This window comes from Cyprinodon tularosa, unplaced genomic scaffold (assembly GCF_016077235.1).
Source record: "Cyprinodon tularosa strain WSP-4 unplaced genomic scaffold, ASM1607723v1 ctg649, whole genome shotgun sequence".
NCBI lineage: Eukaryota > Metazoa > Chordata > Actinopteri > Cyprinodontiformes > Cyprinodontidae > Cyprinodon > Cyprinodon tularosa.
The window spans coordinates 352,359-378,791 of NW_024039395.1; the positions used below are offsets into that span (position 1 = coordinate 352,359).

Sequence of the window (26,433 nt, forward strand, 5' to 3'; positions counted from 1 at the left end):
GCATCAAATCAATGTGTTAAACTTTCATAGTGGGATGGGGACTCACTCTATTCCTTAATTAGAGCAAATCGCAAAAAAGTGCAACTATTTTTACCCAATGTAAAATCTTAGCCTGATCTGTTAAAGATCATGGGAGTTTATTAATATCACTGTGATTTACTGTGAATTTTCAGAAGAAAAACAAACTCATAATAGCTTTTTAATAAGTGAGAACGTCACAAAGTAATGTTAAAATTGGATACTCATTTTAACCTTGAAGAAGTAAATAAAGAAAGTTGCTTAAGAACTAGTAAGCTTTCTCCTTAGCAGCAAATATTAAAACATTAAATATTTATAATATCTTATCATATCATAGTACTTGAACCACGACAGGAGCGTTCATTTAATACAAATTCTTTATTGAAAAATGTGTTTTGTTCGTGTGATGCAAATATTTTAAAGGAGTTGAAAAAATTGAGAACATGAACCAAATCGGTTACTTTTACAGTTGCGGTTTGCAAATAGACACATTGAAAAGCTGCAATGCATATATATAGAATCAAAGTGCATATTCTTGTTCCTTTTTATGTCGACAATATACACATTACACTATACATAAATAATTGCATCGTAAAAATGACTCAAGTATTTACATGTAAAATATATCTTATATAATATATAAATTTATATTAAATCTAGCTAGATTACAATTGGGATACTGAGTCCAGATGCTTCCTGTTTTGTGTGCTATCTGTGGGTGTTGAGCAGGACCTCCAGCCAGCAGGGGCAGGAGGTGATGAACTGTCTGGAGTAACAGGGGCCCCATCCCTTAGCAAAACTGATACGGATGCTGTGGGGGTCCCAGGGCCCCTCTTGGGTCTCTGGTTTCACGCCGTGCTCTGTCATCCAGCTAGAACACTCAAAATCAAACACCTTAAGAGAGAAACCAGGCATCACCCTGTTCATGCTCAGCCCACGAGCGCTCGGTAGGTCCAGAGTTGGCGAGTGGACGAACACCGGGTGCTGGCTGCGGTTGTAGACCCACACCCCGTCCGGCTCTCGGCTCAGCACGATGCCGAAACCGATTTTACTGCGAATCTGTTGTATGTTGCTGCTACTGCTGTTGTTCCCTCCTCCTCTTCCGTGGCTGTGGTGCCGATAAAGGTCCGACGTGCTGTGGCTGCCTGGGTCCTCGCGGCGGCTGTGGTAAGCGTTGGCGTGGAGCTGGCCGAGGCAGAGGCCCGTGCCCTGAGGTAGGTCGTAGAAGATACTGAGCGAGGGCTCGTAGGCTGGATACAGGCGTCCCACACGGGTGCGTTGCTCCCAGTAGGCAACGCTGCACCAGTGAGAGCGGTGTCCACCGGAGGTGGAGGAGCCGATGGAGGTACCAGTGTCTGATGGGAAAACAGATGGAAGAAATCCTGTTAGCATCACTCTGGTAAACCTTTGATAGAGCTTGATCATCTGGCTTTTTATGTTGAGATAGTGTATGCATATAACCCAATAACTTATCCCACTTGTCTGGATAGCATGGTGTGGTGGGTTTTATACAAAAGATTTTCTAAAGATGTGCAAGAACCTAAAAGCCCAAAGTAAGGTGGAATAAGCTACTGATCTGAGTCTAAAAAAATAAGAAGAATTAAGGTTAAAAGATTATCTTAACTATTAATGGCTACAGAAGACACATTGCTCAGAGCAGTAAAATATTTCAGCTCAAAAGGGAAAAATAATTAAAGTGTGCTTTTATTTTATAAAGTGTTAATCCCATGGGAAAGAAAAGACTTTAATTAGATATTTTTAATGTGAATGGAGGACCGCTTTGCTTTATTGCTCCATTGTCTTTCACAAGTTTGCAGTGAGGCAGACATGATGGCTCTGAATGTCTCAGGACACAATTTATTACAAGTAGAGCTTTATGTACTTTGTCATATAATCAGAGTACATGACTAAGCCTTAACCAGATTGAACATAATCATGGTTTTTACACATTATTCTAAACATTCTTAATTTTTTTGGCACTTTTTCTTAACATAATTCATAAAATTAGAGCAAAACATCTAACTTGGTTTTACTGTCTTTTAACGGTATGCTTGGTATTCTAATTATTACGTCCCGATCTTTCCTTTCGATTTCAGCATTATGGTAAATGCCATTTCTGCTATTTGTTGTTTTTTTTTTTACTTTTTTGTATTTTTCTGTTACTTAGAGGTTGATGGAAACATTAGCTGTGTGCTTGTTAAAAAAATATTTCAAATATATCTGGATATTTTAGCTTTACAAAGACAAATTGAAAAGAGAATAAAACCTGGTAAAGTCTTTTTTTTTTATTAAATCTTCTAATTCCAATATCAGTCCAGACCGAAAAAATAATAAAATAAAACAATAAAAGGAAATAAAAGCATTTCAGGACTGCATAGGGTTCTGTAAATAAATGACTAATTTAGCCTTTGGATTTGAATAGTGAAACGAACAAACAAGCAAAACAAAAGAAAAAAAAAAAGGTATCTCAATCCTGCATTCTTTATCATGACCTAAAGGGAGAGACAAAAGAGGGAGATTCTGGGATTCTTTTTTTTTTTAAACAAAACATTTTCTACATACGGTATGTTTTAAATTCTTAGCTCTCTTTTTTCTTCTTACTGGAGCTCATTAATAATATGGATAATATGGTAATAAATATACAGATACTTTTGCTACAGATAAGAATCAGCCTTTTTTTCTAATGAAATATGTGCAGAGATTTAAGGGATAGAAAATATCTGCTCTCTTAAGCCTAGCCATGCTTATAAGCCCTGGATTCATTTTTGTTTTGCCTTCGGTCGAACATTTTACTTCGGTTTGCCACCTGTGTGCCTCGATTATGAAAAAGCAGACTTAATCCCTGATTCCTTTGCCTCCTCTGCTGACATCCCTCACCGTCACCCTGTGCAAACCTTCTTCAGGTCCTGAGGTAGAGAGCAGAGCTGGGGGGCAAAAGCACTCAGCTCTCTGTCAACCTAGCGTAAGCCCGTGAACCCCTGACCCCCAGCCCTCATGCTATCAGCTCACATTAACTCCCACACAGAGTGATGCCATTATTTTGCTCCAGAGACTCTATTGACACAGAGGATTTAAAGACCCATGTGCCTGTGGCCCCATTCCTTTCACATCACAGCGAACACCCCCTCTTCACCCGCAAAGAGCCAGATGATGGCCGCTCTCTCATTAATGCTCTGCTTTTAGGTGAGGCCGGGACCAGGAGGGGTCCGGGTTAGTTTCAGCAGGTCTGAGTGTATCTAGAGGCTCTTATCACCACAATCAGCAGCAGATAGGAGTTGGAGCGCAGAAAACTACACAGGCAAGAGTTCTCACACTCGCACAAACCGAGCCTCCTGATCCAAACAGCACAACTGCAAACACACAAACACTGGTGCACAAAATTGCACTTCTCATCTGAGGCCCACGTGTGTCATTAGTGAATTCCAGGCTGGCAACTCCTGCAGTCTGGAGGTTTTACAGCTCTCCAATAAGAGAGCAGGCTGCTCAGCTAGCAGGATCTCTCTCACTCTTTCTCTAACTCGCCCGAACACACACAAACACGCACACATCCCAGGACTTGAACACACTTTTACAAGCCGTGCTCTTCCCTGTAATAAGGCAACACAAACATGTCTGGGGAAACACAGGGAAACTTTATGAGCTCATGATCAAATTAATGCCCAAAGAAAACAGAACAAACTGATTTTCTGTGCCTTTTCAAAGAAGCATGATAGTCAACAACTGTGTGCTGACCTGCTTTACCTTTTTTTCCTCATTTTATAACTCGATAAGCAGTCAATCTAATCTGTCTCTTAGCAGATTGTGTGCCTCAGATAAAGCACCTATTTGGGACTTCAAAGCTTAAGGTTAAGGCTGGATAAAAAACATGAACAGAAAATATAATATGCATTGAAAGTCAAGCATTTCTGGAGGAATTTGCAGAAGAGATCTCAGGTCAGATCTTTACTGGAGGTTTAATACTACATAAGAACATGTATACACTGAGTTAGATGGTTTTTAAAGTTTGTAAAGAAAAAAAAACAAAAAAAAAAGAAAGAAAAAAAACAGCCAAAAGTCAAACTAAAACCCAAAAAAAATGAATTCCACTTTAAAAGTTTTGCTCATCAAAGAAAATGAAAAGGGGTGCAAAAACTTTATCACACACACACACCTCTTCGGTGAGAAGTTCAAAACTCTAAATCATGATCTGCATCAGTGTTTGACAGCCCCAGAGGAACAGTAAGACATGTTTAATGTTTCTGGCACAGGTCTTAGTGTCATCACGCTCAGCCTGGCTATCATCCAACTGAAGGTATGACAAGCTCGTGTGAGAATGGGGAGGGAGGGAGGAGAAGGGGGCGGGGGAGAAGGAGGGAAGGGTGACTAACTTCTTCAATGGAATTTTTAAATAGGGGTTCAGACCCGAGGTTATCAGCGTATTTACGTTTGAGCGGAGGAAGTCGGTTGGGTGGGGGGGAGGAGCCCTGGGTGCCTGTGATGTGAACGAGCACGCCTGCATCTGTATAAGAAGGCTGGCAGCAATTACAGCACCCTGCAAGCATTTAGGCCGACCACCATTTAAGAGCTCTGTTTACCAATTAGATAAGTGGCCTTTGTTATTTCACTTCAAAATCGCTGTCTCTTAGTGCCAATCTTACAGAAGTGTCCACTAACTTTAACATCGGCTTTCAGCCTACAGATAGTGAGATGAATATTTAAAACAAACAGAACAGTATTCACCATCTTGACAGAGCTGTGAAGATTTTAAGGGACAGAGATGTTTTCAGTTCAGGGGACAGAAAGTCTGTTTCCTGTAGGTTTTCCACAGACGGTTCAAATCTGGATTTAGACATCATGAACACTCATCTTTTCCCTTAGTTTCCTAACTATTCTTTCACACAGACCACAAATGAGGAGGAAGCATGAAAAAAGATTTTTTTAGACTGTTCTATGAAGCTTTACCTGTAACAAAAAAACGGAAATCTGTGAGATTTCAGCTGAACAGTTTTATTGTATTGTTTTTATTTTGTGTTTAAATCAAAGTATAAAGATTCCTTCCATTTTTTTCAGGTTTAAATCAGACAAAAGGCAAAACAAGCAGAGCTTCAATAGTTAAAACTGTTTTCCACTACCTTTTAATGGAGTACAGTGTAAGGGTACATTTAAAGTTACAACAAGATAATCTGTGTTTTATGTAAAAAGCTGTGCTGCTGCCGGCTATGATAAGGAGCTATGTCTTAATTTGAAACTTCTTAGGGTTTACTGAGAGAGAGCAAAAACAAAAAGGATATACATTTAGGGATGCACGATATAATCGGCCCCCTATCGGTATCGGCCTTAAAAATGAATATCGGACATCGGTCACCCCACCGATATTTAACCCGATATTTGATCAGCTTCTGAGTTTCTAAAGTCTAAAAAAAATAAATACTACTTCTTCTTCTTCCTCAAAAACTTCTTTTTTACAGACTTAAAAACTTTTAAAGACGAGGGAAAAAATATTGATACATTAAAATATCACAATATCTTCATATGCTGATATATTGCCATTTAAAAACACCATATCAATCTCTTTTGCTAATGAAATATTGCTATATGTCATCATTATGCTACGAAATCCCCCGAAAATTCACGAAATTTTGCCATATTTTTATATGTTGATATATTGACGCGGTATCGATCTATTTTACTAATAAAATCTCACAAGAATTTGCAAAATATCACGAGAGTTTGTAACAAAACGATGAAATTTCACGAGATTTTGAAAGTAAAATAGATCGACACCGATCGATTAAAAATCTATTTGATATCAGCATATGAAAATATATTTGAGTATATTATTTTTCAAAGTGTCAGAAATGGATAACAAAACTGCTATTTTCACTGACTACTTATTTTTGTCCAGCTTTAACATCGGTATCGATATCGGTTATCGGCTACATGAGTTTTAAAATATCGGCATATCGGATATCGGCCAAAATCCCAATATCGTGCATCCCTAGATACATTTGTTTTAACATTTAAACTGGATGTATAACCCAGGTCTATTGGCTGCAAGAGGAAATGCACACCATGGACAAAGAAAAGTTTTTTTATATTTTTTAATATGGATGAATTTCCTTATCGGTATTGCCTTAACAATACCGATAGCTTGCTCTACTAAGCCCAGTGGACCTCCAAGCTGGACGAAGCATCTCAAGTGCAGTTCAGCACAGAACCATCGCCACACAACCCAATAATCTATATGATCTGTTGATCAGAGTAACATCAGCCGGTTACTTTTTGTTCTATGTTTTGGATTATACCACTCACTGCAAACGTTTGTGTATTACTTTTATTACAGACTATAACTGAAATAAGGGCCAGTTTTAAAAATGTGTTTCCATTATTCTTAATTTGTTTTTAGGATACAATTCAGAGAAAAAGGAATAGATTTGATTTGGTATGGAGAAAATTTTAGGTCAAATTTTCAAGCCATATCACCTCAGCCCCAATGGCAACTGACTTTGTTAAATAAATAAACCGTTTGAATAAAGAGAAATTAAACCTAATTAATATCATTGGAGTCTCATATGCCAAACTACTGGGGAAAATTTATATATTTTTAAGTCAAATTCATGTTTTTTTTATTTCAAAACAGTAAATTTCTCACTTTTAACTTTTTTTTTTTGTCCCATGATGATGCTATCATCATCATCGAAAAGAGATGCAACAACTATTATTTCATGTTTTTATGTATAAAGCCATTTAATATTTTCCAATACAAAGCAAAATATTTGGAATATATGGTTTTATTATATGTAAAGCAAATATGTGAAGAGGGTTTTGTTGATTAGAAATAAAAACAAACATATTAACCATATGGAGTGTGTAAATCAGTGTCTACATCACATATATGATAAATTCCTACATGTTGTATATATGTTAAACTGTGAGTAAATATGGCGTACAACTGTGGTAATCTGTGAAAAAATGATAATGATACTTCTTTATTTAAAATAATTAAAAATAACACCACACTACAGAAAAGTATCAGAACTGTGGCTACATTACACTATGGCTTCAACTAAAATAAATTTAAAAACCAGGCAAAAGCAAAACATGTGGAAAACCTGAACAAAAATATAAAAAAAGAACAGATAAGGTGTTTTTTTAAGTTATGTATTTTAACCCTAGTTAGCCTGGTTAGTTTGGATTTCACCTTTAAACACCACATTTCTTGGCCTCTATAAACTATGTGCTCAGTAGCTCCTAATCCATTCTTCTAATCCTCAATTTCTTTCTTACTATCAATGTTTTTTTTGCTAACATATTAACAGGATCATTAAAAGTGAATCTCACTGAGTAAAATTCAGCTTGGTAAAAATTCCATGAAAAGCAGCTGCTTTATGAGTATGGAGATGGAGCTGTAGGTCAGGTCCTTATCACAGATGCAACTTTGTTTTTGTGACACAAACATTTATGGAAACCAGTCTTTTTTTTGCTCACTTCTTAAATGTCGGAGATTAATTTGTTGTGCACCAGGGACTATGAGCTCTTAGCAACAGGTGTGAGAGGGGAACGCGTGCAACAAAACATAGTTTTTCTCTAAATTTCTTATTTCAGGGTATCTTAAAAAATACAATTAAGGAGGGGTTTTTTGCGCTTCTCAGTGATGTAACATCTTTCTTACACATGTAAATGAAGTATTACTGATATATATATTTTGAACTCAAACATATATATTTTTTTACATTTATTAAAAAAGAAAGCAAATAAGGGTTTAATTTTCTCATGTACGGTAGATGAAGTTTTTTTATCTTAACATCTCCATCATGTGACTAACCTAAAGAGAAATCATGTCTGGGAGGAAAACAGGGGAAATAGAAAGGGCAGGAAAAAAAGAAAGACTGGGTGAAAGAGGGAGCGCACAGAATGAGAGGGAGCGAGAACCTGCCAAGCATAACCAGCATCCACGGAAAAAATGAAGAGAGAAAAAGAGACTGTGAGAAAGGGAGGGAGGGAGACCCTTGTCTTTCATCCAGTGCCAAGGATTAGATTCCCCTCCAGTTATTAGACTCTTCCACTGTGCTGAAAGAAGTGGGAGAGGGTTGGGAGGGGGGAGGAGGGGTCTGGGGGGTGCCGGGGGGGGAACAGAAGTGAAGAGCAGAATTTAACCACTGACCGCTGTCCGTAGTTGAGATGTTTTGTTATAATTCTATATCATTATAGATATGCTGTGGAAATTCTAACGGTAGAAATAAAATAATCGAAAAAAGTGAGAAAAGCACCCCTGTCCGAACAGAAATGGTAGATTCTATGTTGTTTGAGACAACTATCATTAGAGGGCAACATCAAACCAGCAAGCCACATTTAAGCTGGCGTCTCGACTATCTCTGCCATCAGTGAGCAGCCTTATCGCCAGACGAGGCCTTTACAGTTGAAAACAACCCAGGCTCTCAAACACATCAACACACACACACACACACACATTCTTGCACGTTTGTTTGTTTTACCTCTCATACTTTTCATTGCAAAGTGGGCCTAGTAATGGAACAGAATGCAGCTAATAACGTTTCTGCGCTCACTAAGGCAAGAAATATACCGCCAAGCGGACGGACGCTTTACTTGAACCTGGAGGTCGGCCGAGTTACAGGAAGGTTAGTGTGCGTCCCTATAAAATTCCTGTGCAGGTCTCAGAAGCAGAGAGCTTCATCAGAAGGAGGAGAGAAAGTAACTAGCTTCCTGCATTTCAACTCCCAACTTCAAAGCGCCAAACAACTCGCCCTGAGGAATGCCGCAGCTTTGAACATATATAAGTGCATCCTTGACAACTCGGCTGTCCTTTTTATTACCATCCATCAAGTCAGGGGGTAATTTTTGGAGGTATTTCTGGAAATGGTTGCGGCTTATGTGTGAAACTTAAAGACATCTCTTATCTTATTGGGAATTAACAGCTAATCCTCAGTTTTTCCATTCAATCAGCGTTTATCTGTACGTATCATGATCCAACAGTTTTTTTTTTGCAGGTTTAACGTTATGCAGCAAAAAAATGCAAATGGTAAATTTGCATAAGAAAACTGTAAGAAATATGATTTACAGAGACACAAATGCAGACTGAGACTAGGAGCGAGCCTGCTGGTTGACAAGTCTCCCCTCCCAACACATTCCTGGACAGGCCCTTTTCCTCAACACTTCCTCCCCCCGCTCAGAGAGTCACAGGGGTCAAGTTGACAAGTCTCTCATTGAGCCTCATGTGGTCCCACTATATGGCCTTCACTCCTCACAACATAATTACACTCATTTATTTGTGGAATAGATCCAATTGTTCCGCTATGAATGCCGAACTGGAATTCGTTGTAAATACACAAGTGTGGACTGAATACACAATGCACAACCCTGATACATAGGAAAAATATTCAAGAGATGTTGATAAAAATGCTCTTTTAATCATTTTGTCCAAACATTCCTAAAAACAAACATAAAACTATTTTAAAGATCTTTTCAGCAGGTCAATTAGATGGTCAATTACATGTTCCAAAAAAAAAAAGAAAAAAAAAGATTTTTGTTTTAACTCTTGTTGCATTCATAGCTCAATAGTGACATTTTTTATGTGGAGGGGTAGAGCGGGGGTATAGAGTCAGAGTCTGTCAACATCTGCAAAGAATCTTTAGGTTCTGCAGCATGGCAGGCTTCCATTAAAAACCAAATTGCGAGTTGGCAAAAACTCTGAGGGAAAGCCACAGCCAGTCCTGTAATTTAAACCTTATTTTAAATGGTGATTGCCTGACAACATGGACCCAAGGAGAGGGAGGAGAAATGCGACACACAAAGATGTAAAGAGGGAGGACAAGAGAGGCGAAGAGAGCAAAAGAGAGTGGGCAGCTGACAACGGCAATAAATAATCCATCCCTCATATGGTGAATGTGCTGATCAGAGAAAATAAAATGAAAACAGGTCAACCAAATAGAAATTTGGACTTAAATAAGAGAACATGGCAATAAAAAGTGTCAGGACAAGACAAATACATAAACTGTGTTGAATGTTTTATTTCCTGCTGGAAACTAATAATAAAAGAATGCTTTTCTTTTTTGATCTACAGCTGCCATTACAGTGTTTTCTATCTTTCCATGTAGTCTGGCTGCATTGAAAAGGTAGGGGATTTGATGAAGCGTCAAGTCTTGTCACGTCTTTGAAGTATTTGTGCCGGTTTTAATGTGCTCCAACTTTGAATGGTGCATTTGTGTTCAGGCTAGGGGTGTGGAATTCAGTTTTCTCCTACCTTAAAATTATTGTTTTGACGTAACGCCCCTGTCATATAATCTGAAATGAATGATGAATTTGAACAATCAATACGTGCTCGTCATAGCCATATGATTGTTAGATTGATCAGTAAGGAATTCAGCCATCCTCTGAGTTTAGATTTCAGTTTTAAGGATCCAGCATGCCAAGGTGAGTGACGCTTTAGTATCACAGAGAGGTAATAAGGCTTAAATGGTGTGTAAACAGTGTTAAATATAAAATCTTTATATAGCATTAAAAAGGGGCTAAAACACAGCAGTGTAAAGTAAAATATGACTGAAAAGGAAAGATGCTGGAATGTTTGTGAAGCTTTGCTGATCCATTCAGATTTTACTAAATAAAAGTAGAGTAAAAGACTTAAGGAAATGTTCTGTTTCTCCGACTGTTTTTTTCATTGATGCAAATTAATCTAATAATGCAGGGTTCACATCACAGAGGACAGTATTTCTTATGGAGCTTTAAATGCAATCTCTTTAGGTCTGATTCACAAACATTAACTACTTGCCTCAATTTGCCAAAGTTTCGTCTATCAGAAGCACTGCTGGGTGAAGATCAAAATATTCAAAATCATTAACTTTCCTTTCATAATGATCCTTTGACAGCATTTCAGAACTGATCATGCTACCATCATCCTCAAAGGGAGAACTGCAACCCTCTCTGAGTGGAGAGCAGAGGCTGCAGAGAGCTGTGAACATGCATGTCCTCTTTCAGATCCACTCAACTCCACAATTCGACGGCAATAAAACGTTCGCTGGTAAGAAACTGATCAGACTTCTTTATCAGGCCACCTGTTCACCATGTTGAAACTTGTGGAATTAGTGACTTTGAACTACTGTAAAGCTTTTTTTAAATTACATTCATTCCACTATCTAGTTTAATAGATTCATTATCCAGTTTTTACATTATGATATCTGCCAGATGTGTGAGAAATAAGTTAAAGATTTATTTGTGTAAAAATCCCCATATCTGAAGGAGATAACTGACACAATAAAAAGAGAGAAGAATAACCTGACCCTACACATGAAATAGGTTACTATATACAAATAAAGAAAAGATAGTTAGCTTAACTGATCACCGGCATGGAGAGAAGATTTAAAAAAACAACCAACATCGCTGACTGCACTGAATTATGGTTGCAATTGGCTTAGTAGAAAATTGCAAAAATATTGATAAAGTCACTTAATTTGGATAGTTTTTCAAATGTTTGTAGCTGTAAAGGAAACTATAAGAGGGAGAAACAGTATTATGGGTGATGTTAAAAAAAATATTATAAACAGTCTGTCTTTTATCTGAATTTTAGACTGGTTAAAGTGACCTATAAGAGACACTTTAGCCAGACGTCAAAATATCCATCCATCCATCCATCCATCCATCCATCCATCCATCCATCCATCCATCCCTCCATCCATCCATCCATCCATCCATCCATCCATCCATCCATCCATCCATCCATCCATCCATCCATCCATCCGTCCATCCATTGACAGGTTGTCTTTTACCTCACTCATTGTGTACCTAATATTTGGGTTTACTTTTGTTTATTGTTTGTAAATAAACACATTTCAAGGACATGTAAAAAAGGTCGAAAATCATGCTGTTTTTGCAGCTGTTTTCTGAATACCTACTATGACACAAAATCTATTAATAGTGGTTTTGATGCCAAGTTTGGCTGCTCATGACAACAATATATGAAGTATGTTAACCGATAATCAAACCTAAACAACCATGAATATATATGCCTGCAACAATATGTTGCTACTTCAAGCCATGGACATTAAAAGCTTACAGAGACAGCACCAGAGTGAGCACAAAATACCAAATTGCAAAGTACTAAACGGCAAAAGGTACAAATGACCCACAGCAAACCTCACCAAAAAAACAAAAAAGTGTTCATATAACATACAATAGTATTATATATTACAGACAAAATCAGTAGCAATGAGTCGACTTTTTACTTGTCTATTTATCACATTATGCTTCCAAAACCTAAACACTGACCTTCATAATCTTTGCCACTATTTTCTGCATCAGAAAATACAACCCACAGGCACTTTTTTAGGTGAAGCAACTACTATAGGGTATATTTTTGTCACTGCATATGTTAAAATAGTTTTAGGTCCATAATGACATGGTAGCTTCACACACCAATTCCATCCTGCGCTACTGGATTGAGATCTGGGAAAATTTTAGGGTATTGGAGACCAGTGAACTTCATTTCCCTTTAGCTACACTATGGTTATAAAGAAGTTGACATAATCAGCAACAATACTAAATTATGCTCAGTTAGTACCAACAGGCCTTGAGCTTTAACCGTTAACCGTTTAACCTGTTTGTCGACTTGATTTTGTTCCTTATCCATTGAAATAGGCTCACATGACGAAGGAGATACATAGATATTTTTGTCTCTATCGCTAACTGTTTCAGTGTGTATATCCGCCATGTTGGCTGGCTAGTCTCCTAGAGTGTTTTCACACGTCTGGCCTTTGGTATGGGCATAAAACTGAACATGCAAAAGTGTGTTTTTCTTTTAAACACTGCTTTATTTTTAATCAAATAGTATATAAATATCTCACGACTCTAGTATTGACAGTGAAAAACAACAGAAGAGCATTTTTAATAAAAATTCTCCCTCCCTCTTTAACTATGTAAATGTCACAGCAGAACTCAAGATTTGTTAAAACAAAAAACATTTTTAGTCTGTTTTTGATCAATTTGTACTTGCAGCCTTGATTTGCTGTTCTTTGCTCAGCACAATAGAATCAAGCGTGGTTCCCTGCTGTTGTAGCCCCTCTTCAGTTTTTTACTGCTATATGCACTAAGATGGTATTCCACACCACTTGAAGGTCATTTGAGCCACTGTTTCCTTCCCATCATGAACCTAACCCCCTATTCTCCTCTTAAATCCAACATTAACAAGGGATTTCCATTCAAACAACTGCTGATCACTGTTCATGATCTTTTTTTTTTAAACTCACGATGACAGTGTGGGGAAATCTCAGTAGATAAGTCGTTTTTTGCTAATATTAAGACCAGGCCATCCGGCATTAGCAACATTGCCATGTTAACAGAAATCGCATATTTTAGAGGGAGCTGTGTGCTGCATCCTTGTCTGTGTACAGTTAGTTTAGAGAAAAAGAACTGTGATGGAAAATATTTGAGGAAATGGCAAATGGTTAATGGGCCAGCGCTTGTTGTTAAATTCCATAGCCTAATGTGTCTCAGTCAGGCATAAGGGTAAGTGTTGTACCCATGCCAGAAAACAGGTTGGAAGTTCACCAACATACAGATTCTCACTGGAAACTCTAAAAATCCTTAACTACTCTTTGTGCATTTAAATAAGTGTTAAAGTTCTGTCTGCAATTTTTTGCAAGTAAGTCACAGCCTCAGTAGATAATTTACAAAACCTTGTTTAACTAAGTTCACCTTCACTGACCCAGAGAGCTTCACACTTACAGAAGCAAACTTTCTAGCGCAGCTCAGCTTTAGTCGAACTCCCGAACCAGCCCCCATCCAGGAATGTCAGTGCAGTTTAGTGTGTTTCTTAAGAGTTAATGCAGTAAGTTCATACATATATCTGATGTCACTCTTCAGGGTCAGACCCCCATGTTATCCACCCCCCCAGAAAAACTTCTTTCACTCCAAGGCCCCACCTTAATCATTTCCCAACATTCCTGGGCTGTGCCACATCAGTCAAAGGCCCAATTCATGGGGTTAATGCTGCAGTGAGTGCAGACAGGGCTTCAAGACAGGATGTTTGGTTGATACCTCGCTCTGCTAAAGCAAACAAGCCCCCAAAATATGATTACCAAGGGCAGACTGGGAGCAGGGCTCCTGCTTCACTTCACTTCATCCAGGCCGCACTAATGTCCGCTAAGTATCATAGCTTTACTTGTTTCCACATGTCGAACACCCCAAACTCTATGGCAACAAAGTGGATCAGTTTTTAGCTTATAAGAAAAGGGAAACGCTGATAAATGGATAAATGCAATAATAATCTAATTTCTTGTAACCAACCTCAATAAATAAACCTGTTCTTAATGTTTTTGAATATAACCTATCAAAACTGACAAATTGTTAGATGCTTATATTGCTTACAGTATAAGGAGTTTTTACCAAATCTGCTATATCCTTATGCAAAACAACCGAAAATGGCTGACATAAATAATAAAAAATAACTCTTGTGCAATAAATGTTTCCATTGTTCCACAGCTCTTTCAGATTGCTCTTTTTTTATTTTAAAAGATTACATTAAAAAACAACACTGTTTTGGCTGATACGCCATTTTTAACCAAAACAGCTTTTAGTTTTCTTTATGCACCTTTTGATTTGAACATTGAAATATAAAAGAAAAAAAATCTTGTTGGAGGATAGCAGGTGCATGCAGCCAACTGTTTTATAACAACTGATTTAAAAATGCATTTATATTATACTTCATCAGCAGAGAATCCTTGACAAGTGCAATGCTTAGAGAGAGCAGAGAACAGGTTGAGGAAAATCTAGAGAGATGAAGAACTACGTTTAACTGTAGAAAAGCAGAATTCATGTGTGTCAAGAAGAGGGTCTGGAGTGGAGTTATGAAGTTACAGGGAACAGAAATAAAAAAAGGTGGAGGATTTTAAGTACTTAGGGTCGACAGGCAAGAACAACAGTGAGTAGGGGTGTGGAAAAATTTGGTGATATATCGGATGCACGATATACAGTAATATAGATTTTTCAGTTCCTAGTATAAATTTTAAAAAAAACAGCACTTTTACCTAAAACAATGAGGGAAAATGGAATACCTCTGCACCTCCACTCTGGTGGATGGGAAAAATCTTGCAAAATATAGTGATATTGCAATATCGACATAATATGGTATCATGGGCCAAGTAGTGTGACAAGTATCGTATCGCAGCATCCATGGCCATACTTACCCCTAACGGTGAGTGTGGAAAAAAGGGCAAGAAGTGTGTCAGAGCAGATTGTAACTGGAAGGAAAGAACAGCAATGTTGAGAGGTTTTCAGACAATGGCACTGAGGAAGAGACAGGAGACAGAGCTGGAGGTAGAAGAGATAAAGATGTTGAGGTTCTCTTTAAAGCCGGACATACACTGTGCGACATTTTCAATCTTTTCACGCAGCTACAACTCAAACTGTATGACGAAACCACAGGGTTTAAAAGTTCACAGCTCACGATGCATGTTCTCACACTGTGCGGCCCGACGATCTGATGCGATCTCACGACGGCCGACTGAATCGACCTTACGATTCCTGGTCGGGAGGTGGTCGTGAGAGGCTGATCTCTCCTCGTAACCCCCTGAATACTACATGGCGCACGATGAAACTGAAACTCAGCCCGATCGAAGAATTCTCGCATGACTGGAGAATCGGCCTGAAAAAGGCCCAGCTTTAGAGGGAAGAAGGCGCATAGGATCAGGGATGAGAGAATTAGGGGATCAGCTCACATTAGAGGCTTTGGAGTTAAAGCCAGAGAGGCCAGACTGCGACGCCTTGGACATGTACAAAAAAAGGGTAGTGAGAACATTTTCAGAAGGTTGTTGAGCCTAGAGGAAGACCGAAGAGGAGATTGAAGGAAGGACTAATAGAGGATATGAAGGTAGCTGGTGTGAAAGAAGAAGCTGCAAATGATGGGGTTAGATGGGGATGGATGACTCACTGTGGCGACTCCTGACAGGAAAAAACTGAAAGACCGAGATGATTAATAGAACAGGCTATATTAAAGCTATATTAGTTTAGTAGCTGATTAATTGAGCTTATGCTTTTTTATTTAAGGTACTAAGAAATAACAAATTAAGATGTTTTCAGATCAGCGTGAGGCCCTATCATAACCACGATGGTGTTCATCTTTATTTTTCAATATGAATTATATTTAGCTTTCTCATTAATATAAGCTCCCAATGGGACGTTTTTTTTAAAAACAATGCCTAAGACTATTGTTAGCCCAACAAGTTTCATCCCTCATTTCAGTCATTTGCATACCATGGCAAAAGAGAGACTAAATTTAAATACTGCAGACTGGCTTGGTAATTTGAGAAATGGCAACAGAAGCCTTTTTAAACAAACTCCAACGCCCAGAGAACAGACAACTCTCCCTTAGACATCTACCGTTAAGGTGAAAAAAACACATCTATTCATCCCACCCAACTCACTGCGTGATGGCAGAACGTGTGTGTGTGTGCATGTGTGCGAGTTTTTCTCCTGATAGGGCCCCTATGTGAGCACACTGAGACGATCTTATCACAGAGTCAGACAGAAATTCCTTGCTGTCTCTCCCCCGTCACACGAACACACAGACTCACACACACTGGAAAATTAGCAGCTGAATCACACGTTTTGTTGGGAGTCACACAGGGATGGTCCACTGAGATATAAACATACAAACTTCCAGTTCCCCCCTTGTCATAGCAGGCCTGCTTACTTCTGCAGGGAACGTTAACTGATCGAACGATAAAAGCGGCCAGGGCAAAGGTATGTATGGACCACGCCTTGGTTTGACTTTTTTATGGCTAAGCCGGTTGGTGGATTTTAAAGGTTAAAAAGAAAGATGCCAGAGTGCCAGAGTACCTGCTTGTTTTTGTTGTAAAGAAAATATCAGAAGCTTAAGGTGGCATACATGGGGATTAACTCCTCTTGAAGGATCTTTCTGAGATTAAAGCTTTTATTAAATAGAAAGAGTCACCTCTCTGATACATGTTGCTATGGGCTGCAAATTCAGCCTGTTTCCTGGTATTTGACAGGCTTTAGCTCCTAACAGGATTCATATAACTTGTCAAAGTGAGCAACAAAAGCCACATGCAGATTTCTTGGCTGCCTCTGTTTACCTAAGTCTCGCTCCTACTTACGCTTTTGAGCTGCGATTCTCGGCTCCAGCATTCTGGTGAGGGGGGCAGCGGATCAGAGACCACACACACACACACACACACACACTAAATACATGGCATAGGTTGGGCCCTTTCTCACAAAGAATTTTAAAGAAATCATTAATATCACAACCTGATACTAGAAGCCTTCAGACTGATCAGATTTAGAGACTTTACCTTTAAATATGAACAATATGCATAAGCATTTTTACCTTTTTCTATCTAAAAGTATGCAGTAAATTAGCAAGCAACGCTTTTAAGAGGTGAAAGTCTCAAAGAACATTTGTGGCTCTATTCTTTATTACAACTATTTAACGTTTCCTTTTCAAAGCCATTTAACTCTGATCTCTTCATCCTTGGGCTTGTAAACAAGTACTGGTCATTTCACACTTTTCTCCTGGGTTACTGTATTATACTGACCACACAGTAATCTGTACCTATCAAGAGGACCTATTAATTTAGCTTTAAAACAACAATGATTTTAAGGACATTTTTATGAGTTATTCCAATCGGATGTAATGTAATGTGGTTAAACGACTTCAATTGAAAGCATCCGTAAAAAAATCTCTGCTTTGATCGAAGGGTCATAATAATCTGCCATAAGAGTATACAGGCAAAATTGGAATACTCTAAAACAAAATAACATTGAAATATTATTAAATATGACTTTCTTTAGCCAAAAATATATAATTTAATTTAATGACAGTACATTTCTATGACTCTGCATCTCCATAACTCACAGAAAAACCTAATAAATTGGAAGAAAAAGGCGAAGGTACAGGTATGGGATGAAATGTTTTTCTAATGGTTATGAAGCTAAAGTAAAAAGTAATGCAAAAGGCAAAGGACTTATTTGACCCAAAGTATCCAGTACTTAACAGATAAACCAGTGGTATGTACGCAGGTAATAGACGTCTGAAAAAACGTGTTTCAAATAATAGCTTTAGTTTCTTTGACACCAGCAAAAACAAGCAGATATAATTCCTTCCTCTGTTCTCAGATATATTTCCATCATCTCTTAAGTTACAAATGTGGAATACTGCTAATATCAATGCAAAAAAAAAGGGGTATCAACAAGATAACTCGGTCAGTGATATTAGGAAAATCTTAGAAGATCAGGTAAAAGATACTGCATCTCTCCGGTGGTGTTTACGCCTTTTTTAATGACTTTTATTTAATCCATAAAGACTCAATATCCAGATTAAGTTAATTTTTTGCAGATCTGAATTAAAAAGAACTGGATGGGAAAGTTGTAACCAAAAAGAAACGTTATAAACAACGACAGAGCACTATTAATCAAGATCCCTTATGGAAAGCATTGCTGCTTAAAAGGAAGCTATAAATAAAGTGGGAGTGGTTTTTAACTTTTCCAAACTACTGTACTTAACATTTTAACAGTGATGGTTTTGACACTTTAAATGTACAGAATTTACTGCATGCCTTATTAGAGGTGTAGAATCTTAATGCATGTTTTTATGTGCAAAAATACCCCACACACCCTAAAACTGAACAATAAGTTATGTGAAAAGCATTTGAAATCTGAATATAACTTCTGCAGTCGTCCAAGTGAAAAGGCCTTCCTCTGACTGTACTTCAGACGGCACCGCAGTGCCGTGACTACACTGCACAGACTTTCTAGGTGCCCATTCACCTTTCAACACCGTCCACAAGTGAGCCCAGGGAGGCCTGATTGAGTGGGTTTGTGGGTTTCTTCTAACGCTACAAGGACCTCTCCACCCGACCCCAGCACGTAAACAAATAAAGCTCCAGTTTCATCATCTAGAGGGGGCTGTTTCCTGTCCCAACTCAGTACTTGCCCCCCCTCTCCTTCTTTTCACATATACACTCGCACACAAAACTCTACACCGCCGCCTCATCAGAGCGGCTCGGCGCCCCCCCCCCTGCCTCCAAAGTGCCAGCCTCTTTCCACTGCTCAATTGCAGAGAGGAATGAAGGGATTTGAGGGAAGAAAGAGGGAAAGGGGGGATGGGTGGCTAGAGAGGCAAAAAGGATTGGGAGTATGCACGGGGATCTTGTTGCAGCTCCGTCCCGGTGAAATATTTCGCCGTGGAGAAAGCGCAGACAAGGAAGGAGAGAGAGAAATGCTACACTGCTGAGGCATCTAGATAGTGAGACCCCAGACCCCCACCAGGCCCTCCATGCCACTCTCACAATAGGAGCTTTATGCAGTGGGCCTTTTGGGTTGTCCCCACAGCCTTTGAAGATAGGGGGAAAGCACAACACGATAAAGCTAGTAAATATAATTTACCCTTTTGTGCAAACATCCAGGCAGGAAATATGGCATTTATGTTTGCATTAATGAGGCTCTGTGTCTGTGTGTGTGTGTGTGTGTGTGTCGTTTGGAGGAAAATGAAAAAAAAAAACTTTTAGGCACTCTGTGAGGAGAACTTCTGCAACTTTTTAGCGTCAACAAAAACTCTTTACCAAAAAATGTCTAAATATTTCTGCAGGAAAAAGTAGGTGACTCACCTGTTAAGTCTCTTGGCATAATGTGGGGCGGACTTGGGAGGAGGGGGGCCGCAGTTTCAGTGTAAGACAGAGCTGAGTCTGTTTACAAAAAAAAAGAAAGCAAGAGAGACATGAGATCCAGGTCCTTTGTCTTTCCTGTAATTTCTTTAGAAGGCAAAAGTTCCAGGAGCTAAATATTCTCCTGGAAATAGTTTTTTGTAACTGCAGTAAACAAAGGTAATTTAAGAAGTAATGTTCGTGTGTATGATAAAGTATTACAAACTTTCTTAAAATGAGCTAATTAAGACATTTAAAATTAAATCCACTTTGGGATTTTTTGAAGGGTTTCTTGGACTGAAAACTATTCTCACACAAACTGTGTGCGCACCTCATAACCGGGTGTCACTTTCAACGGCAGCAGCTTTACAAAGATAATCTGTGTTTCCACGCTAAAAAGATGATGCTGAGGACACATGCCTGTTAGTTCAACCGTTTGATGGATGGCTTCTTTTGCTTTTTTTTTTTTACTTACCCAGTAGCTTAGGTTCATCTGATTGGGACAGAGAATATGGAGGAGGAGGTGATTCTGAAATTCCAACAAAAGAAAAAGGTATTATGGCATAGGTACTATTAAATACAAGCACAAAAATATACATATTTATATGGATTGAAAAACCTGTATCCAAATGTTTAAGTGGTGAAACTGGGTATAAATATTTAGAGGTACTTAAGAAAATTTTTTACAGAAATTATTATTTTCAGTAATAATGTAATGAAGAGGATCTGCAGTAAAGGCCCAGGTCCTCTGCTTAGGAGGATGGACCACCATCTTGATTAAAAGCATCAAAGCTTCAACCTCAGATTGCTCTAGTACAACAAGGACTCCTGGATAGGGGACAAAATATCTGCAGGAAAATTTAGCAAAAGTCAGACTGCCTCAGATTTCAGCATGTTTTGTGACTGTAACAACCCGGATGACACAGAGAAAAAGATTAAGTTGCTAAAGCACACTGGTCTGTGCTTTAAAATAACAATTCAACAGGAGAAGTCCAGGGGAGAACATTAGTAAAACTCCCAGCATAAACTGAAGGGGACAACAGCCAACCAAGAAAATGTGTTGGTTGCTGGTGCTTCAACCACTTGTGAACTCGGACCTGGGAATGAATGTTTCATCATTAAAATCTTTTTTAATGATTAAAATAAGTTTATCATGGTAACTTTTACTTGGTTTTATCTGAAAGGTGGCCATTTTGGATTTTTTTATAGGTTTGGCTTGGTGAGAAACCACCAACTTTACATCTGATGTTCCAGCTTTTAAAGAAATTTTTGTTACTTTGCGGAACTATAAACCTGAAAGTCTGAGTAACTGTAAGAAAAATGATCAAAATAAAATTATATCACTTTTTTCTTATTTATATTTTGTTGTGTTATTATGTCCAACAACAAACAAAAAGTCTCAATCCTCCTGGAATAGTTTTTCAAAGATTTCCTGTCAATTAGCCTCATATCCCCCATTTTGTTACAACTTTTTGCCATTCCGTTCATCTGAAACTTGTCCTAAGTGCCTAAAAAAGGAGTATATTACTAGTTTTAGCAGAGTACTTTCATTAAATATAGTTAAAACATAAATTATCAAACCTAATGAATAGTGTTCATTTCATTATAACTGAAAATTATGGCTCATATTCTCTTTCAACATCCCCTGGCTAGTCAAATTCAACACATTATGATAAGTCTGCTAAAGATATGAGCACTTTAAGTCACAAAACTGCATTTGCTAACATCAGACAAAGAGTAAAATCTAGTTTTTCACAGAACTTTAAATCCTATGTTGCCACTCTGGATAGAAAACATAACATAGACGCAGTAATCCGACCCATGACCCTCGCTATAAGATGATCCTCCACTAATGGAACCTTTTTAAATAAAAAAAAATACAAAATTAGAAAATGGTGATGAAATAAAATGACCGTAATCAATTTAAACATGTATGTCAAGACGATACTATCTGTATTTAGAGACTGTACAAAAAGCAAACTGATATTCAGCATTTCAACCAGAAATTTTAACCCTATTTCTAAACCAGCTTTAAGATGAACCTCTCTGAAAGGCTTTAAAACTTAAGTTTAAAGCAAATATAAGTCTTTCATTTTCTTGTTATTTCTTATTTCTAATAAAACAAATCTGTTAGGCATTAAAATCTTCTATATTTTTGTGTATTTTCAATATACAAGCTTCATCACCTTGATTGGTGTGCCTTTCCCTCTTTTATCATTTTTACTACAGCATAACTAACATGTTTATTCTACTCAGACGCCAAAAGGAAGCTGAAAATCTTGAGTAAAATAGCTGCTGTTGCTGGGAGAGTCCCTTCAATGTGAAGTGGACCTGGGTTTGTGGCTGCGGCCCCTTTAAGAGCAGAGACAGTAATTGCTGGAGTCCTCAGTCTGTCAGATACCCAGCGAGTCAGTCTGGCGCCAGCGCTATGCAAACTGTATATTATCGGCACTCCTTCACCTAAATAACAGGAGGAGGACCTCCTTGTCAGAGCAAAACGAGCCTTAGTGCAATCTGAGAGCTAACATCGCTGGGACTGTGTGGGAACAAAGCAAAGTTTTACAACAACAGAAAAAAAAGTTGAAGCATGTGAATGTGTTTGGGTGTGTAAAAGCTGCTAAAAAGTTTAAAAAAATATTGGACACGTTATAAAAAAAACACAACAAAGCAACCCTGTTTTCATCACTTTTTACATCCACAAAACTACCAGCTTATAATAAGAAATATTTGCTAAAAACTCGATTAAAACTGAGCCTTTTTGCTTGACTGACAAAACAACTGCTGCAGGCAAAAAAAAAGTGTTGGAAATACCCATTTATTTCGCGCAATAGTTTATACCATGAGTCACTATTATAAGTCCTCAAGTGGATTTAACTCTCATTAGATTATTTAATCCTTTTTCTCGGGATCTATCTGCCATTAAATCCGCAGAGCTTCTTCAGAATCCAGGGCCCCTTGGGGCCCCCCGAAATAATGCGCTATATTATTATTTGAAATGTATCTTTTGACCCACCCAGCAGCATGTTTAAACCCCCCTTCCAGTGTTGGTGTCCTCACCTGGCCCGCACAGCCGGCTGTAGTGATAGGGGTTGCAGCACACCTTTGCGCTGTCTCCAGAAGCGAAGCTCTGGCAGTGGCACAGCGCTTTGAGCCGAGCTGAGAGCGGCAGGTCGCTCCAGCGAAACAGCCGACACATCATATACTGAGGGGAGACGTGGTGCGCGCTCAGGCGCAGCTCGGTTCTCGGCACAAGGACGCACTCCCCTGGTATCCCTCCTTTGGTCTCCACAGCCTTCACCAGAGCATCCAGAGATCTGTCTTTAAGTCTTTTTAAAAAAGTGTGAGCAGCGCTCGCTATGTCCTCGTCGAGCCCAGTGCGCATAGGTGCGCACTGACAGGGGGGCCCTCCGTCTTTTCTCAGGGCCCAGTAGGAGCTCCGTGGTCTAAGATCCCACTCCCCAAACAAACAGCACATCACCGTCCTGCCGTCGCTCTCCTGCTCCGGCAGAGAGCTCCTGCGCCCTGCAACGCACATGACACCCCGGTCGTCATCCGGCTGCTCCTCTTCCTCCCTCTCCACGCTCTCCGTCATGTCTCCAGCCTCAGCGGAGAGTCCCGCGTCAGTGCGTGTCACCGACCTCTGCTCGTGTCTGTGGAGCCTTCCTGAGTGACCGTGCCGTCCTGCCTCGCCTCGTCTGCTTCCATCCCGCCCGCCGCTCTCGGTGACCAGACGGTTTCTCCAGAGACGCCGAACAAGACCGGAGCGTTTCGACTTGAACATACGACAACCTAGACGGTTTTGGATGAGCCCTGTCGGTCCCGTCCGCCTCTCGGGGGATGCCGCATCGATTTACACTTGTCTCCAAAGACCGGGAGTTGGTGCACGGTGCGCACAGCGTGCGCAGCCGGTGGTCGCGGTTCCCCTGCTCCTCTGCAGCATGAGAAAGTTGAACTCAGACAGACGCCGCGCTAAACATCATTAGTTTTCCCCAGAGGGCTGATCACAGCCACCTCTTTCTGAACTGCTGTCGTTAAATTAATTAAGCCAAAACTTTTGCCAGCCGCTCTACAAAATCTTCACCTCTCCGACAGATGATCCAGCACGCAATCCACACAGCATAGTCAGACAGCATCAGTTTACATCAGAACAACCCCATCAGAATCTAGGATCCAAAGTTTCCTGGAGTTTTGCCTTGATGTTCAAACTCTTCTTTTCCTTCACGCCTAAAATAAATCCTCACAGCGCTGGAAATCCCTTCCTAAACGGCGCCGGACTCCATGCATAACGCAGAGGCGTCCGGGCGCTCTGGTGCCAAACGACCGGACGGATTCCGTGCAAAGAAGTTTAGAGCTGGAATTACTCCACTCTCCACTCCCCTGCGAGTCTTTTTCGGACGTACACACATGCTCTCACACACAGAGACACGCACACACATAAACACGCACCCGCTCACGCACAGACGCTCCTAAGCTCTCTCAGAAATCAAGCCACACGGAATGAAGGCAGGATGTTTAGATTTTGTTTCCAAGTTAAAGTAGCTATAACTTATTCTCAAAAAAAGTTAAGTGATTGGGAGGTTTTTCATAAAATGATTATGTAGATAATCTATCAAAGGAACACGCTTCAAATTGAGGAAGGAGTGATATAGATTTTTTTTTAAATGGGTTAATTTTCCATTTCCCTTTGCACTATATGGCATATTTCTTGTATGGAAGAAGATTAGGGCCACTGAAAAGAAACAACAAAAAAGTTAACAGATTTTCTAAATATTATTTCAGTTTAATATGGGAAAAAAGTCAGAATTCTGACTTTGACCTCAGAATTCTGACTTTTTTCTCAGAATTCTGACTTTAATTTTAGAAGTCTGCCTTTTTCTCAGAATTCTGACTTTAATATCAGAATTTTGTATCTTAATGTAGATGGGCACCATTAAGGAAGAGATGTGGGAGCACTGAGATTAAAGTCATAATTCTGAGATTAAAATGAGAATTCTGCATTTTTTCTCATATTATACTGAAATAAAATTTTAAAATCAGTTAACTTTTTTAATTTTTTCAGTGGCCCTAATCCTCTTCCATATATTCTTGTGATGAAAGGCACATGAAATATATTTTTTTAATGGTACAGCAATTCAATAAGTCTATATGGGCCCCATGTGAATATTTACTTATTGGAGCCAGGCATCTTCTATTAGAGCAAAATACAAACATCTATAGTTTAAACACAAAATTGACTGACTACAACTGATGTGGATGAAATTACATGTCCACCATAGCTATATGGGTCTCAATTTTATATTTGGAAAGTAAGAATCATTTTCACAACCTATAGGAACCATACAGTAAATGTGACTGAATATTAATAGAATAAATATAATAGTAACTTCAGTGATTAGTTGGATTCTTCCAATGTCTTTGGTTTTCTGTAAATCATGTTCAGAATCAGAAAACCAAAAGCATTTTTTATATCAAATGTTTATCACAAAATTACTATGTTGTGCAGTGATACAATGGTGTTTTGTAAATAGTATAGAATTACTCTGTCCCCACACACTAAAAAAGCAAATAGCATTATATCTATCATTATTCCAACAGAAATTAAGCAGGAACATAAACATGATTTTTAATTGAATGTTTATTAAATTACTTAGTTTTTACTTTAGTTCAAAATGACCAAATAAAGTAATCCACTAGAAAAATGAAAAATCAAAGAGAGCGGAGGTAACAATATAGGAAACCTTTTTAACTCAGAAAGATATTTGAATTCTTTAGAACCATAGCATTTTGCATTTATGAAATTAAACAAGGGTTCTTTAAAAATTCTGATCGTCACATGTTTGGGTGCAGATCTTAACAATTATGTTGCTTTTTCACCAATTGGGGGATACAACATAAACAAAAGTTAATACTCTAACCAGTCTCCAACCATTCATAATTACAATAAATTAAAGACAGCTGCATAAAATATTAAGCCTCTTACCCACAAAACAAGTCATTAGGTTGTCGGATTTATTGCTAATGAGGGTAAACTGGATACACACATTTCTTTTAAAATGCATTTTGATTTATATATATGCATAGTTATTGTATTTAGTATGCTTTTTTGTACTATATACACTTTTTTTAATCATGCCTGTTGTATTTTTATCTTTAATGGCATATTGCTTTAACTCTTTGTACTCTATATAAGCTATTGGAACCAGAATTTCCCTGAAGGAGTAAACCCAAGGGATAAATAAAGCTGAGTCTAAGTCTAAGGTCATCTCAGCCTATCTTCTAGAGTCCATTAAAACGTCAGCCTCCTGCTTTTATTTTGAAATCCAAATCCCTGGCTTCCTGTGTGTGTTTCCCTGCCTTGACCTTCCCTCTCTCTCCCCGTGTCTCTCTCTCCGGGCCCCAGAGGAAAGCTCTGGAGCCATTGGTTGATTCCCGCCATCATGTGCCAGTCTAGACACTTTGGCGGCTCAGAGCTGCTCTGATTATTGCGCAAACACGGTTTCAAGTTTCTTAACTCTTAAAGACGCAACATCCCGCTCTGCTGTGCTCACATTGGATATGCTCAGCAGGCAATATTCACATTCAATAGCCAGACAAGATAGAATTATATGCAAATACTTTTATATTTCTCACCCCTTTGTAATTAGGATGGAATTATCAAGATGTTACCTCCATTTTATCTGAGAGACATCAAATGATTTTTAAATTTTGTTTGGATTTAAACCCAAATATATATATATATATATATATATATATATATATATATATATAT

General features: G+C 38.7%; 1 protein-coding gene across 1 annotated transcript; it reads right to left on the bottom strand.

Annotated features, from left to right (window-relative positions):
• Positions 1-377: 377 nt before the first annotated feature.
• Positions 378-24,075, bottom strand: LOC119799098 (mothers against decapentaplegic homolog 6-like). The gene is made up of 4 exons (XM_038308832.1): positions 22,722-24,075; positions 20,140-20,193; positions 19,629-19,706; positions 378-1,373 (listed from the first exon to the last, which is right to left on the bottom strand). Exons 1-4 carry the CDS (start codon positions 23,443-23,445, stop codon positions 727-729), a joined length of 1,503 nt encoding a protein of 500 aa, XP_038164760.1. The 5' UTR covers positions 23,446-24,075; the 3' UTR covers positions 378-726.
• Between the last annotated feature and the right edge of the window lie 2,358 nt (positions 24,076-26,433).

Coding starts and splice junctions, on each gene's coding strand:
- LOC119799098 (XM_038308832.1), bottom strand. CDS start 23,445: ATGTTCAAGTCGAAACGCTCCGGTCTTGTTCGGCGTCTCTGGAGAAAC. Junction 20,194..22,721: donor CAGCCGGCTGTGCGGGCCAG/GTGAGGACACCA, acceptor TTGGAATTTCAG/AATCACCTCCTCCTCCATAT. Junction 1,374..19,628: donor TATGCCAAGAGACTTAACAG/GTGAGTCACCTA, acceptor TTTTCCCATCAG/ACACTGGTACCTCCATCGGC.